General features: G+C 55.2%; 1 protein-coding gene across 7 annotated transcripts in view; it reads left to right on the forward strand.

The window, feature by feature from the left end:
• FAM78B (family with sequence similarity 78 member B) overlaps positions 1 to 11,155 on the forward strand; it is a 69,343-nt gene extending 58,188 nt beyond the window's left edge. For 2 of the 7 annotated variants that reach the window (XM_079107953.1, XM_079107955.1), the window contains one exon: positions 1,209 to 4,304. In XM_079107953.1, the coding sequence (XP_078964079.1) occupies positions 1,209 to 1,731 (523 nt within the window). In that variant the 3' untranslated portion in view covers positions 1,732 to 4,304. Of the gene's footprint in view, positions 1 to 1,208; positions 4,305 to 6,763; positions 6,902 to 9,487 lie in introns of those variants that run through there. The other 5 variants (XR_013758466.1, XR_013758468.1, XR_013758467.1 and 2 more) reach the window with 5 other exon arrangements.
• The last annotated feature ends 2,301 nt before the right edge of the window (positions 11,156 to 13,456 follow it).

Consider the following 13,456-nt stretch of genomic DNA (forward strand, 5'->3'; position numbering starts at 1 on the left):
CCTTAGCAGTGTTTCCAGGCATCATCCTAGTCCAGGAGTAGAAGTACAGAGAAGGCCCGTCAGGGTCCAGTGCAGCTCCTTGAAGCTGCCCTGGGGGTACGAGCTCATGGGACATAGTGACTCCCTCTACCCTGCCTTCCACCACCCGGGAGGGCCCTGTGGGGACCAACATGATACAGGGGTGAAATCTTTGGGGTCCAAGAGCACCCAGCACCCCCTCTTACAATCCTAGGACCCTGGGCATGCACCTTGACATCTAAGCCTTCACCTCTTCCTGTGAAAGAGGAAATGAGTCATTACGTTGTGGGATATTTTGAATGGTAACTGAACCAAGCGCTCAGCAGGGTGGTGGGTCTAGAGTGAGGGCCCCGTGGGTGGCAGCTCTTGCTATTTATCATTATCATTACTCTTACAAGCAACAGCCCATGGTGGGGAGAGATGGGGTCCTTCCCCGTCCTTCAGGACAAGGCTGGGGACAGTGGGAAGAGCAGGCAGGCACCTGGAATGGCAGGCTGGCACCCCTGCACAGTGAGGTTTCCAGGCTGACCTCGAAGCCCAGGGAACACAGGGTGTTGGAGGCTGGGTGCCAGCAGTGGTGTGGCTTCACAAGCCAAGTGGCCTGCAGGGTGACTGGTGCCTCATTGCGTTGTCCTTTTCCAGGGTGGCATTTGCTAAGCGCTGGATTGCAGGTGGCCAGGGTGTGGGCAACCCTCTTGGTTGAAGAGAAGGCCCACTAGTGTTCCTTCCTAATGCAGCAACAGTTGGCTGTGCCTCCTTTGCCCTCCTTCCCTGGAGCCTTCCTTCCAAGCACATCAGTCCGCCACCACCACGTTCCACCAAACAGGCATTCCGGCCCCCCTCACCCCGGGGCACGTGCCCTGCAGAGGATCCCCGAGCCACTGACTGCCACCATTCCAACTGGCTGGGGCCTCTTTGTGGTCACATGACTGTCTCTTTGTACTCTCTGCAGTCAATTGGGTCATCTAGGGTTTTATTTAACTTGTTTTGGCCTTGCTTTTTTATTTCTGTTTTGATGTGTTCTCACTTAATCCTGAAACGGCACAGCATAGAACTTTCTGGCCTGAATTCCCCTCTGAAATGCCCATCTTGCCCAAGTTGTCTAAGTCTGTAAGTGGCGGGCGCCTCTCCAGCTTCTGAAAAATTCATGCAGCCTCTTCTTTTCTTGTGCATCTCTTCTGCTTTGCCAGGTCAAGTTGGGAACTGCCCGACCTGAGGGAAGGGAGAGTAAAAGCCATCAGTGACTCAGATGGGGTGAGCTACCCTTGGTACGGGAACACCACGGAAACCGTGACCCTGGTCGGCCCCACCAACAAGATCTCCAGGTTCTCCGTCAGCATGAATGACAACTTCTACCCCAGTGTGACGTGGGCGGTGCCAGTGAGTGACAGCAACGTGCCACTGCTCACAAGAATCAAGAGGGACCAAAGTTTCACCACCTGGCTGGTGGCCATGAATGCCACCACGAAGGAGAAGATCATTCTGCAGACCATCAAGTGGAGGATGCGGGTGGACATTGAGGTGGACCCTCTTCAGCTCTTGGGGCAGCGGGCCCGCTTGGTGGGCAGGACTCAGCAGGAGCAGCCCCGAATCCTAAGCCGGATGGAACCCATCCCCCCCAACGCACTAGTGAAGCCCAATGCCAACGATGCCCAGGTCCTCATGTGGCGGCCCAAGCGGGGGCCACCCCTGGTCGTGATCCCTCCTAAGTAGAGGCAGACTGTCCGACTGTGGAGCAAACTCCAGGAGGCACTCAGTGAGATTGCCAGGTGGCGGGAGCCACACCGAGTCTGAGCCAAAGCAGACCTCTCAGCTGGCCAGCCCCCTGCAGCCGCTGTGAAGAGCGAGTCCTTAGGAAATGCCCCTTCCTCGTAGGAGTAGGGAGTCACTGATCGACAGGCTTGCTGTGACTGTCTGCAAGCAGCCATGTTTGGAGCTGATCAGGACGATTCCTTTATTTGACTATTGTCCATTTCTGCCCTGTGAGATGCAGGGTACGGAAGTGCAACTAAACAGTGCCTGTGGCAAACGCTGCTTCCCAACCAGCTGGACGCGGAGTGAAAACAGCGAACCAGGTGTTTGTGAGACTTGGTCCCTGTGGATGGAGGGGCTGGGGAATGGGCGGCAGAGGTGGTGGAGGAGAGGGGGAGGGGAGAGCAGGCCAGCCTGTTGTCAGTTGGCCCAGCTTGGGACACGCACTGGAATGCAGGGAGCCCTAGCAAGCCAGAGGAATCCGGGGCCTCCTGGGAACTGTCCAGGGTGCTGACACACAGCAAATGATGGAGACGCACCGCATCCCCCTCTCCAAAAAGGAGGAGCCGGGCGTCCTCAGGCACAGTCTGGACGCACAGTCCTGCTTCTGCAGCAGCCCTGTATTTGGGCCCCACGTGTTTTTGGTGGAGCCCAAACTGATTTTGTTTACAGCTGCTTATTCTTCTCCCATCACCAGCCCTAACTTTACAAAAAATGATTGATAAGCCATGAATCCGTGGAGGGTTTCAGCATTTCAACAGGCAAGAACGGTGTTTTCAGGTGTGGTTTTTTTTTTTTTTTTTTTTAGCCTCTGAATGATTTGAACACATGCAATGCACACGTATATGCACACACATGCACACGCACAGGCATGCACCCAGCATGTGACTGACGTGCCAGATGTGCCTGTGTGTGCACCGTGGCCTCAGCACACAGTGACAAGGCCATTTCCCACAATGTTTCCTATAGCTCACCTTCACAGTGATCCACCTGGGGCATCGGGGGAAAGTGCTTCCTAAGTGTAGCATCAGCTCCTTAGTGAAAATCTGGGCTGTTCACACAGGGGGCCTGTGTGGCTGACACCCAGCCAGCAGGGATGGGAGGCCTGGCTTCCTTCTGTTGGGCCCCTCTGAAACTTCTTAAACAGTGTCTGCTTTTTTTTTTTTTTTTTTGTGGTACTGGGAATTGAACCCAGGCCTTGTGCTTGCAAGACAAGCAGTCTACCAACTGAGCTACATCTCCAGCCAAACAGTGTCCACTCTTTACTTGAGAATGTTTCTAACTCTTCCAGTGTAAGTCACCCCCACCAAAAGAGCTTCTCCCCTTATTCTCAATAATGAAAACTGTAACCGTGTACTTGGGGGTGGTACACAGAGAGAGGTCCTCATTCAAAACTCCCCTGCAAACTGACTATGAAAGGTGCACAGTCTCATTCTGTGGCTCCATATACCGCAAGCCTGATTTCAGAGGGGAGAGCACTGAAGTCCAGAGCAATCGAGTCCCATGACTGCTGCCAAAGATCTGCCTTCTCCCCAGGCGTGGGGATGCAGAATGAGAAGCAGGAGAATTTATTGGTTTCATTAAAAATGCAATGTAGTCCAATTTCTTTCAGATCCTGGTCACGAGATATGGTTCTTGTTTACTTGAGAGGGTTAACAGGCCCACTCCAAATTACGTAGTATTGACCTTGCACCCAGGTTTTCAGCTGCTCTTTTGCAGATTAGTTATTGATGGCAGGTTTTTATAGCAACACATTAATGACACATCAGTGACTCACGGTGACCTGGAGACTGTGTGGAAATAATTCAGTCATTGCCTTTGGATTCCTCTGCTCCTTCCCGTACTTGAGATGAAGTTTCTTGTTTCCACGCCAACATCAGAAACAGCAGTCTTTCTCTTGGATTGAGTTAGATGCCACCTTCGTGGGATTCTGGGGAGTGGATGCTGATCCTAGAATCTAACCTGTGCCGCCTCACTTTAAGAAAACCTGATATTTAAAAATCCCTTGTGTGGCAAGGGGTTAATGAGAAAAGGTGTATATTACAGAATCCAATGCAAGGTTTCAGTTTTCAAATTTCCCCAGCCCTTTAAAGCAAGATATAACTTACACAATTATAGTTACACATAATGTAACTTTTTCAAAGGTATGTATGTATTTATAAAGCAAGGTGCTGCGTACCTAGCTAGACTATTCCTTCATTAACCAAAAAAAAAAAAAATCACACTTTTCAGAATCTCCAAAGAAATTACCTCCAAGGCAGTTTCTGAGAAATTATGTAATAGGAAAAATAAACGGGAAAAGAGCTTATAACAGTTAAAAGCACTCTGCAAATATAGATTGTGATGACTGTCGGTGACACTTTCCTGAATGCTCCAGTCAAGTCTCAGCTCAGGTCAGCCTGGCAGAACACTCCGTTGCCCTGGAGCACGTTATTTTGAAGTCATCCTTGTTCTACAAGGAAACGGCCCGTTCCTGCCTGGGATCTGTGATGGTTGCCTTGGTCAGGACGCAGCCAGGTGGAAGACTCTCTTACCAGAGAGATCAGCCCCGAAACCTCCGTGGGGTTGCCCCGCCCTCCCATGGGCCTTCCTTCCCCAGAGAGCACTGGTGCCCTTGGCTTAAGGGGCTCATTCGGTGCCCTGTGCTAGCCCGGTGGTCTCAGGACTGTTTGGATCCCACATACACACGCATGGTCTCTTGGAGGCATGAGAGTTCTGAATCCCTCTGTGTGAAATAAGAGATGGTCAGATCTTGGCTTCTTAAATGAAGTCACCTTGAAGACCTTTTAGATTGTGGTCTCAAAGGAAACTGAGTCCCTGTTAAACTAGGACACCTACTCAAGGTCACATGCCTCGTCAGCCTAAGGCAGGAGCAGTGGGTCTCCCAGACCTTGTCACACGGCCGCCACCTGAGCTGGGCCACAGTCTCTCCCTGACTCCACAGAAACCTTGTCGTGGTCCCAGGACTCCTCCACCCACAGGCGGAACAGGTGACCATGGGGTCCATCCTTGGAAGAGCAGAAGCAAATGCGTGCCCCCGTCGTGTCAGGAAACACGTTCCAGATCCCTCGCAGCCATTGTGAGTTGAGCCCTGACCTGGGCTCTTGGTGGCCTGCTTGTCCACCCGGTCTCTGGTGCTCATGGTGCTCAGGAAGGGTGGCAGCGAGTCCCTCCCTGCTTCCCTTCTGTGGGACTTTCCAGAGCTCCCTCTCTCCTGGTGCCAGGGTGAGGTCACCCTTGTGCTCTAAGCAGCAATTCTGTGTGATCCAGGGACTGAACAGAGGCCTCCAGGTGCCCCTTCCCCTCCCGGGCAGTCTCCCAGGGGTGTCATGCCATGTCCTCATCATCACCACCGTCCAGATAGAAAAGAGCCCAGAGAGGTGAGGTGGCACATCCCAGACACCCAGGCAGAGAGGGCAGGGGCCAGAGTGCAGGCTTGGGCCTTTTAGCTCAAAAATCCTCCAAAAGAGAGGAAAGGAAAGCAGAAGCCGCGTGGCCCCTACCTACTCGCCAAGTGGACTTAGGCACAATGGGAGAACTGACACCGTCTTCTTGTGCAGAGACCCTCTCCTCCCAGGGAGGTTGGCCCAGGAAATGCCTGTCAGGGGCTGAGTGTGGGTGAGCCGCTGCCCTTGGCAGCTCTTAGCACAGTACTCTTAATTAGCAGGGTGGGACATCTGCTTCCCTGGTCTCCGCGTCCCTTAAACACGCCAAGTACAAAGGCGGGGAGGAGATTGTGCGTCCTGCAGCGAGGCCCCACCAGCAGCCACCCCTCAGCACTGCGGGAGCAGCCAGGGGAGGCGGCACTGGAACAACGGCCCCCAGCACCACGGCACACAGAACGGTCACGTTGTAACTGAGGGCACAGTGAACACTGCCAGAGCCGGCTCCCAGCTGAGTGGCAGAGAACGCTGTACCGCACACAGAGACCCCCCACACCCACACTCCTCAGGCTGAAAAGAAAATTAATCAAAACCCAGTGAACGCCTGAACTCTATAATTAAGCCTAAGTGATCCTGAGATAGAAAGGAGCTGGTGAGCAAGCTCAGTGCAGGATATTTTTACCCCAGAGTCATTGCCATTAATTTCTTCTGAGATCTTGAGTACATCTGGTTCCCTTCTCCCTGGTGGGACATCTGCCTGTGGAAGCTTCTGGAGGGTCGCCAGCTCTGCAGCCGGAGGACAGTCAAGGTTACGTGGTCACTCCCAGGCATTTTTGTGGGAGTGCATCTGGGTCAGTGGGGAGGCCCTGCCCCCAGGTCAGCTGTGCACCCTCCGTGGCAGCCCCACCACCAACTTGAGATTCCAGTGATCTTACCACATTGGGGCAGCCACAGGGCCTGGAGCCACCTGCAGATGCTCAGGCTCCACCTACATGGAAGCCCAAAAGCCTCTCAGGGAACCCACCCTTCCTGCCGAGCGAGGCCTGGCCTCGAAATCTGAGCTCTCCCCCACCCCCACCATCTCGCTAGGGAGGCCTGAACCTCCAGGAAGCCACTGGGGAGACTTCCCTAAGCAACCTCCAAGGGACTTTTTGGAAAGAAGGGGCTGCGCATGGTCTGGACAGGTCACAATCCCAGCTCAATTTGCCGATGCTAAGTGGATAGAGGAGCTGCCAGAGCAGCTGCATCTTTCCTGTCCTGATTCCAGGCAAGATGCACAGTGGGGATACATGTGTTCAAGATTTTGCCTGGGTCTCCATGGGCCTGTCTGTCCCTACAGCTTTGGGATCCATGATTAGAAGTGGCATCACAGATTTTGACATCAAGTACACAGAAAAGGAGGAAATGCTGCTCCCTGCTCCCGCCCTCCACCCTCCTCACACCCCAGGCTGTCCCACCACGCTGGGGTCACACTTGGCTACGGCCCTATCTTCATACCTGCCCATGGTGACCCCAGGCCCGATGGACCCACCTGGACCAGGACACAGCACTCCTCAGGACTGGTTCCCTGTCTCCCACCCCAAATTGTGCCTCTTTCCCATCTGTGCCAGGTGTGGTCCCCAGGAGCACCTAGCCAGCTCTTCTCTCCAGGGCCCTGGGCGGCAGGCCCTGTGGTCAAGCGTAGCACCTCTCCTGCGTCTCCGGCCCTCCTCTGTCGCTGGCTAACCCATGCTTGGCCTGGGATTCAGGTGAGCCACACCAGGCTGCTGGGAGACCAAGTCCAAGACAGGATTGGTGTGTGCCCCGCTGAGGGCGAGCCTGCTCAGCGTCACCTAGCACCTCCTGGCTCACCTACTGGGTGCCCGCCCTGCACCACCCCCTCCACACCAGAGACGAGCAGGGAGCACATCGTGGAGCCCTCTGCACGTTATTCTCTCAAGGGGTCTTGACATCGGGTGTCTCCCAGGTGCCGTGCAAACAAGTCACAGGAAGCTGAGGGTGCCATCCTGGCTACGGTCACATTCTAGGGAAGCCCAGAGCCTTGAAAAGTGCCCCCTTAGCCTTCTCTCTGTCCAGTGCAGCGGGCAGTCTGCCTTTGAGAGGCCTGGCCTAGCCGTTTCTGGCCCACGAGGCTGGGTAAAGTGACAGGGCAGGACTCGTCTCTAGCTTAGAACTCTTCCAGGGAAAGGCTCTTCTCTGCAGCCACATCAGTGCATACCCTGCACTAGGGATGGAAGAGACTGCTGGGTATCTCCCCATCTGCTCCTGTCCCTTCACCGCCACCTTTCAAACCAGTTAGAATCTCCTGCAAGACGTGATCCAATGAAATGCTAATTGGAAAAATAACAGGAGAGATAATACACGCACTTCAGGCTGAGAACTATTTCATTAAACTGGGCTTTGAAAGCAAGACAGCCAATTAAATTATTTCCCACTTCACTCCCTCACACACCAGAAACTATGGAAAGCTATTACTTTAAATTAATTAGGAAAGAAGAAAGACTGAGTCTGCATATCAGATGAACAGAGACCGGGAGGCCCCCCGGGGACACACCTGCCTGCGCACACACCCCAGGGAGCTGCACACCGCGGTCTGGCCCTGAGAACGTCCTGGGTCTTCCTGAACAGAGAAAACGCCCCACTCAGGAGATCTGGGCAAGGGAGACGCCCTCCTGGGGCAAGTTCTCGGGGAGGGAACAGGTGTGTGCTGTGAAAGGACTATTAGCAGCTCCAAAGGCAGCGGAGTCCAACCCTTCTGCAGGCGACCTTTGCATTTCCAAGCTGCTCTTCTTACCAAAGGAGGCCACCCTGCGGCTCTGAACCAGAGGGTGGCCGCATGACAGGGGACCTGGGCCCCCGAGGCCTGATTTGAATTGACTTCATGCAGGTCTTCTGTGGGCACCATGGGCCTTCACTTTCCATCTGTGAAATGGGAAGAAAGCCTGTGCTCAGTGCCACGTTCACCTCCTCAGATTTCAGGCTTGTGACCACACCTTGACGGCTCTGGCTTCCTGTGCCTTGCCGCCCTGCTGTGGGGAACTGATGCACAGGACTCAGCCCTGCAGTTAAGATAGTCCAAACTGTGCTGACCCACGGGTATCACTACTCTGTAGGGCATGAAATAGAACTAATATGACGTGAGCAAGGTGATGAGTAGTCGTGCGGCCGCTGTGGCCTGCTCCTGGGCATCTCCCCGGGATGGCCGAGGAGCACAGGCAGACTCAGGCCAGCCGGAGGCCTCAGCCCAGGCTCACCCACAGTGCACGACCCACCCCCCGCCGTGTCTGTCATTGTGCCATGCAAGGCGTCAAGGGCTGACGGAGCACGGCACGGCCTGTGTCCCGGGCCAATTCCCGCCACCTCAGTACTGCAGGAAGAGAGCTAGAATTTGTTGGTAGAAGAGGTGGCAATGATGCTGGGCATAAGGGGACAGGGGCATTTTAGATTGGATTTTAGGCTAGTCCCCACTTTTATGTATAATGAGATTGTCTCCTAATTTGAGACAATTGGAACAGGATTTTAGACCTCCTAAGTAGGACTTTGGGGTTTCTTTCTAAGACTGAAGCCACACATCCAATCTGAAAAAGCAGGGGCGTTACTTAATGTGTGGCCATAAAAGCCTGTGCATTGTGGTGGTTCATCCTTATAAGCAAACCCAGTGCATCAAAGCCAAAGACGCCAAAGAGAGTGATCCTGGGGGAGGAGGGGCCAGGGCTCGGCGCCCTCAGAGCAACCCCATGTACGTTCAAAATCATCTTTTGTTTTACTTTAAAAAATCATTTCGCCTAGTTCTCTAGGGCCCCCACTATTACATAAGCAATATATACAGCTAACTAGCAACAGAAAACGTGGCGGCATGTCTTCTCTCTAAAGAGGATGGACAAGCTAAGGCCAAATGGCATGGCACCAACTCCAGACGCAGGTCTGAGCGCCGTGCGCAGGGGAGCCCGCAGCAGGAGCACTGGGTAACGCCGGCTTGGTCAGTCGGGCTGTGAATCCCCTGTCCTCGGGATGCGCAGGAGCAACGTCATAGAGGGCCCGGAACGCCTCCCATTTCTGCAGATGCCTTGCTAGTGAGTTACAGGTAGGAATGACATACAATCCTTGAATGTTATTTTAGTTTTTAATCTTTTTTTAAAGAGCCAGATAAACATTGCAGACTCTTTTTATGGAGAAGAGCATATGAAAATAGATACTCAAGACTTTGCATCAAGTTTCCAGGTTCTCATCCCTCAGTCTGTTTGTGGAACCTGGAGCGTAACACCTGCTGCAGGGCCTGGCACGGCCCGTGCTCTGACGCCCTCTCTACCTTCACTTTCTGTGTCCACATCCAGGTCTCCTTGTGGGACAAGGCCAGCCCAGAAGCAGAGCTGCTTGGCAGAGGCTGCGGAAGTGACGAGCGATGGCCGCTGCTCCCGATGCTCAAGCCCCGGACAGCTGACTCCCCGCCGCAGAGAGCGCCGTCCTGCCTATCTCCCACGCCTCCAGCCCCGACCAGTCCCTCCTGCCCAGCGTCTTGTGACACACCTGAGGAGCTATGTTGAAGTGGAGCTGCGTATCTTTTTGTTTGTGGAAACACTGGGTCCATCCAGACCACAGGGAAGCCTCCGAGGACCACAAGCTGGTCGGCCTGGACTCCCACTCCCGGCCTCCCCTCCCACATGCCCCGGCAGGAACGGCTCACGTGTCTCCCCTCATCCTCCCTCCTCTGCTGGCTAGCCAGCATCCATATGCTCCTGCACAGTCAGGGCCAATGGTCATTCCTCTTGCCATGGCCAGGATGGGCCTTCGGGTGACCACAGGTATCCTGGTAGTCACCAGGACCTGTGGGCTGAGGAGAACCACCTGAGACCACACAAATGGTGTGTGTGGCTTTATTTATTGGTTTATTTATTGGCATACTTACTGACCTATTTATTTATAAAGTATGTGTTTATGATACGGAAGGTCCACTTCTGTCTTTGAAGCATCAGCCCCAGAATTTGTCGTTTGTCCCCAAAGAACATAGTGGAGTATTCCCCTTTGCAGCCACAGAAGAGAGGACACACTCTCCCCCTCTGCCCAGATACCTCCACTCCAGCATGGAAGGCAGCAGCTCGGGAGGCCATCGGGCCCATGCGGCGGCAGAGGCTGCCTGGACAGGCGCTCCAGGAGCCCTCCTGACCCACCCTCCCCTCAACTCCCTCCTGACTCCTGTGGGTCCTGGCTGGCCAGCTCCTGCCTGACCACATGACCACGCTCCTCCTGCTGCTCCACTGCAGTGCGTTAACACATGTACCCACGCCTGCTTTCCACCCAAACCCGCACGGCAGGCTCTCCGGGTATGGATGGGCATGGTGTCCTTCATGTACCCAGGCGATGTTGGTGTGAAAACATCTGAGAAGTTCTTCCAGCATCTTCTATCCCTCGCCCCTCCCACCCTGCCGGCTTTTGCTCCCAGGCTTCCTCTGGAGTCCGCTCCCCACTCCTCCAGCCTGGGCTCCTCACTGAACCTTCCCCCCCAGCTCAGCCCACCTGAGCAGGGGCCTGGAGAGGTGGGAGGTCCCAGAGTCATGCCCTGAGGCTGGCGCCTGCACCCCTGAGCAGTTGCAGCTCCTCTGGGAGCAGAAGTCCGTCCCCTGCCTGGACGCTCTCTCCTCCAGCACCTCCCTGTCTCCCAAACTCCAAAAGGTTAAAGAGCACAGTGTTGACGTCTCTGTCTCCAAGTCCCAATCCTAACAGAAAGGCCCATGCCAGGCTGCGTAAGCAAGGCTTGGCTGTTCCTGCAGAGCCACCTGAGTTGGCAGAGGGTCTAACTGGTAACAGGAAGGGTCATGGCGCCCCCAGCCCATCTTTTGCCCAACAACCTTGCAGTGGCCACCATGGATCCAAATCTTAGATGGTGGAGAAGAGACATCACCCTTCACGTTGGCGAGGGCTTGACTGCTGAGTGTGTGCAAGTGTGTGTGTGTGTGTGTATGAATGTGTGGGAGTGTGTGAGTGTGTGTGAAAGAGTGTGTGTGTGTGTGAGAGTGTGTGTGGGGGGAGTGTGTGTGTGAGAGTGTGTGTGTGAGCGTGTGTGTGTGAGAGTGTGTGTGTGGGAGCGTGTGTGTGAGTGTGTGTGCGTGTGAGTGTGTGTGGGAGTGTGTGCGTGTGAGTGTGTGTCAGTGTGTGTGCGAGTGTGTGTGTGTGCGAGTGGGAGTGTGTGTGAGTGTGTGTGTGAGAGTGTGTGTGGGAGTGTGTGTGCGTGGGAGTGTGTGGGAGTGTGTGAGTGTGTGTGAAAGAGTGTGTGTGTGAGAGTGTGTGGGGGGGAGTGTGTGTGTGAGAGTGTGTGTGGGAGCGTGTGCGTGTGAGTGTGTGTCAGTGTGTGTGCGAGTGGGAGTGTGTGTGTGTGTGTGTGAGAGTGTGTGGGAGGAGTGGGGGGAGTGCGTGTGTGAGAGTGTGTGAGTGTGTGTGTGGTAGTGTGTGTGCGTGTGAGTGTGTGGGAGTGTGCGTGTGTGTGTCAGTGTGTGGGAGTGTGTGTCAGTGTGTGGGAGTGGGAGTGTGTGTGTGTGAGAGTGTGTGTGTGAGTGTGGGGGGGTAATGGGGGGGAGTGTGTGTGGGGGGAGTGTGTGTGTGGGAGTGTGTGTGTGCACCCTGTCTGCATAGAGGACACCTGGCTCTCCAGAGCTTCTGGACTCTGACTATGGTAGCGAGAGTCTACCGCAGACAGCCGGCAGGACTTCTCGTCTTCTGCGGGTGGCTCTGCATCCGCTTTCACGGTGGAGCGGGGCACTCCGTCTTGGGTACATACAGAGCACGCCGTCCTGTGCATAGACCACGCCACATCACACACCAGAGCCTGGGACGCCTCCTCGGGCTCAGTCTCCCACAGAAAGTCCATCGCTCCGCCACCCAGCTGACCCTGCCTGCGCCGGCACCGCCAAGCCTTCTGTCCCCGCTACGGCATGTCCCTGCCCCCAGTCCCATCTCTCAGGGTCCTGCTGTCCGATAGGTGACGCCTGGCCAGTGGGTGCTAAGGAGTCGAGTGTCACGGTCACAGGTGGCGCTCATGTTTTAACAGGGGCTACGAATGATGCCTTAATCTGGAGGAGTGGCTGTGGAGGTGGGGACCTCCCGCCCGCAAGTGGGCCAGCAAGGGAGGTCCTCTCCATCGGAGGGCGTTTGAGAGCCTGCGTCACGCCCACCCCAGGCAGCCCTCCCGCTGCAGAGCACACCCCCATGCACATGCCCTTCCTCCCGTGACGCCTCCCTGCACGGGCCCATCTCTCAAAACAGAAGAAGAAAAGCCCAGAAACCAGCCAAGGTATCTGACCTCACTGGGAAGCAGCCTGTCCCAGCACACGCCACCAGCCACCTGGTGCCCGCCCCCTGCTCTGTGCTGCCCCTCAGTCCCCCTGCCCTCCTCGCCTCCCACCCACGCCTTCCCTCCCCTCCCTAGGCCCCCTTGGAGTTTCCCTGTTTTCAGCGTGGAGGGGAGAGCACAGGTGAAGAGCGTGCTTGTGCGCATGCGTGTGCACGTGTCCCTTTGCAGAACGGGACACCCAGTATTCTGCGGCAGTTTGGAGAAAAACCCAGCGAAGGAAGAGATGGAAGCCGGCTCTGCAGAGTGCCTTAAAATGACTTCGATTAGGGGATTCTGGGTCGCCGGTCTTTGGTTGTTGCATAAACTCAAAGAGATGTTGCATTTCACTTCTCTGGGATTAAAAAAAAAAAAAAAAAAAGTTAAATACAGTACATATTCAACAACGACCAAGGATGTTTTCTTTTTAATTGCTCCTTAAAGATTTGGTGTTTGATTTTTCCATGAATCCTACGGAAGGCCCTGGGCACAGACAAGCCCTGGAACACACAGGGCAGAGTCCCACCTGGCCAGGCCAGCTCTGGAGACCCAGAGAGAATGTCAACCAATCCCGGGATGAGAACGAGGCTTGGACACCCATGAGCAGGCAAGGAAAGGGTCCTGGCCCTTCTCCCGTCCACATTGGGATGGCAAACGCCCTGACTGGGGCGCTCGTACCAACAGAATGTTTCTCGCAGGGCTGGAGGCTGGAGTCCAAGGCCACTGGCCTGCCAACACGGCGTCTGGCCAGGGCCCCCTTAGGGCTGCAGCTTGTGGACAGCCTCCTCACAGGGGCAGGTGGGGGGAGGCCAGGCTCCAGGGGCCTCTTCTACAAGGACACCAGGATCTTCTACAAGATCCCCCAGGAGGGCTGCATCCTGGGACCTATGCTCCCAAAGCCCCCTTACCATCACCTTGGGGTAGGATTTCGATGCATGAATTTGGGGAGGGGGACACAGTGTAGTGCAGCACCGTGCCAGCC

Source organism: Sciurus vulgaris (assembly GCF_902686455.1).
Source record: "Sciurus vulgaris genome assembly, chromosome: 12".
In the NCBI taxonomy this organism is placed as follows: Eukaryota; Metazoa; Chordata; class Mammalia; order Rodentia; family Sciuridae; genus Sciurus; species Sciurus vulgaris.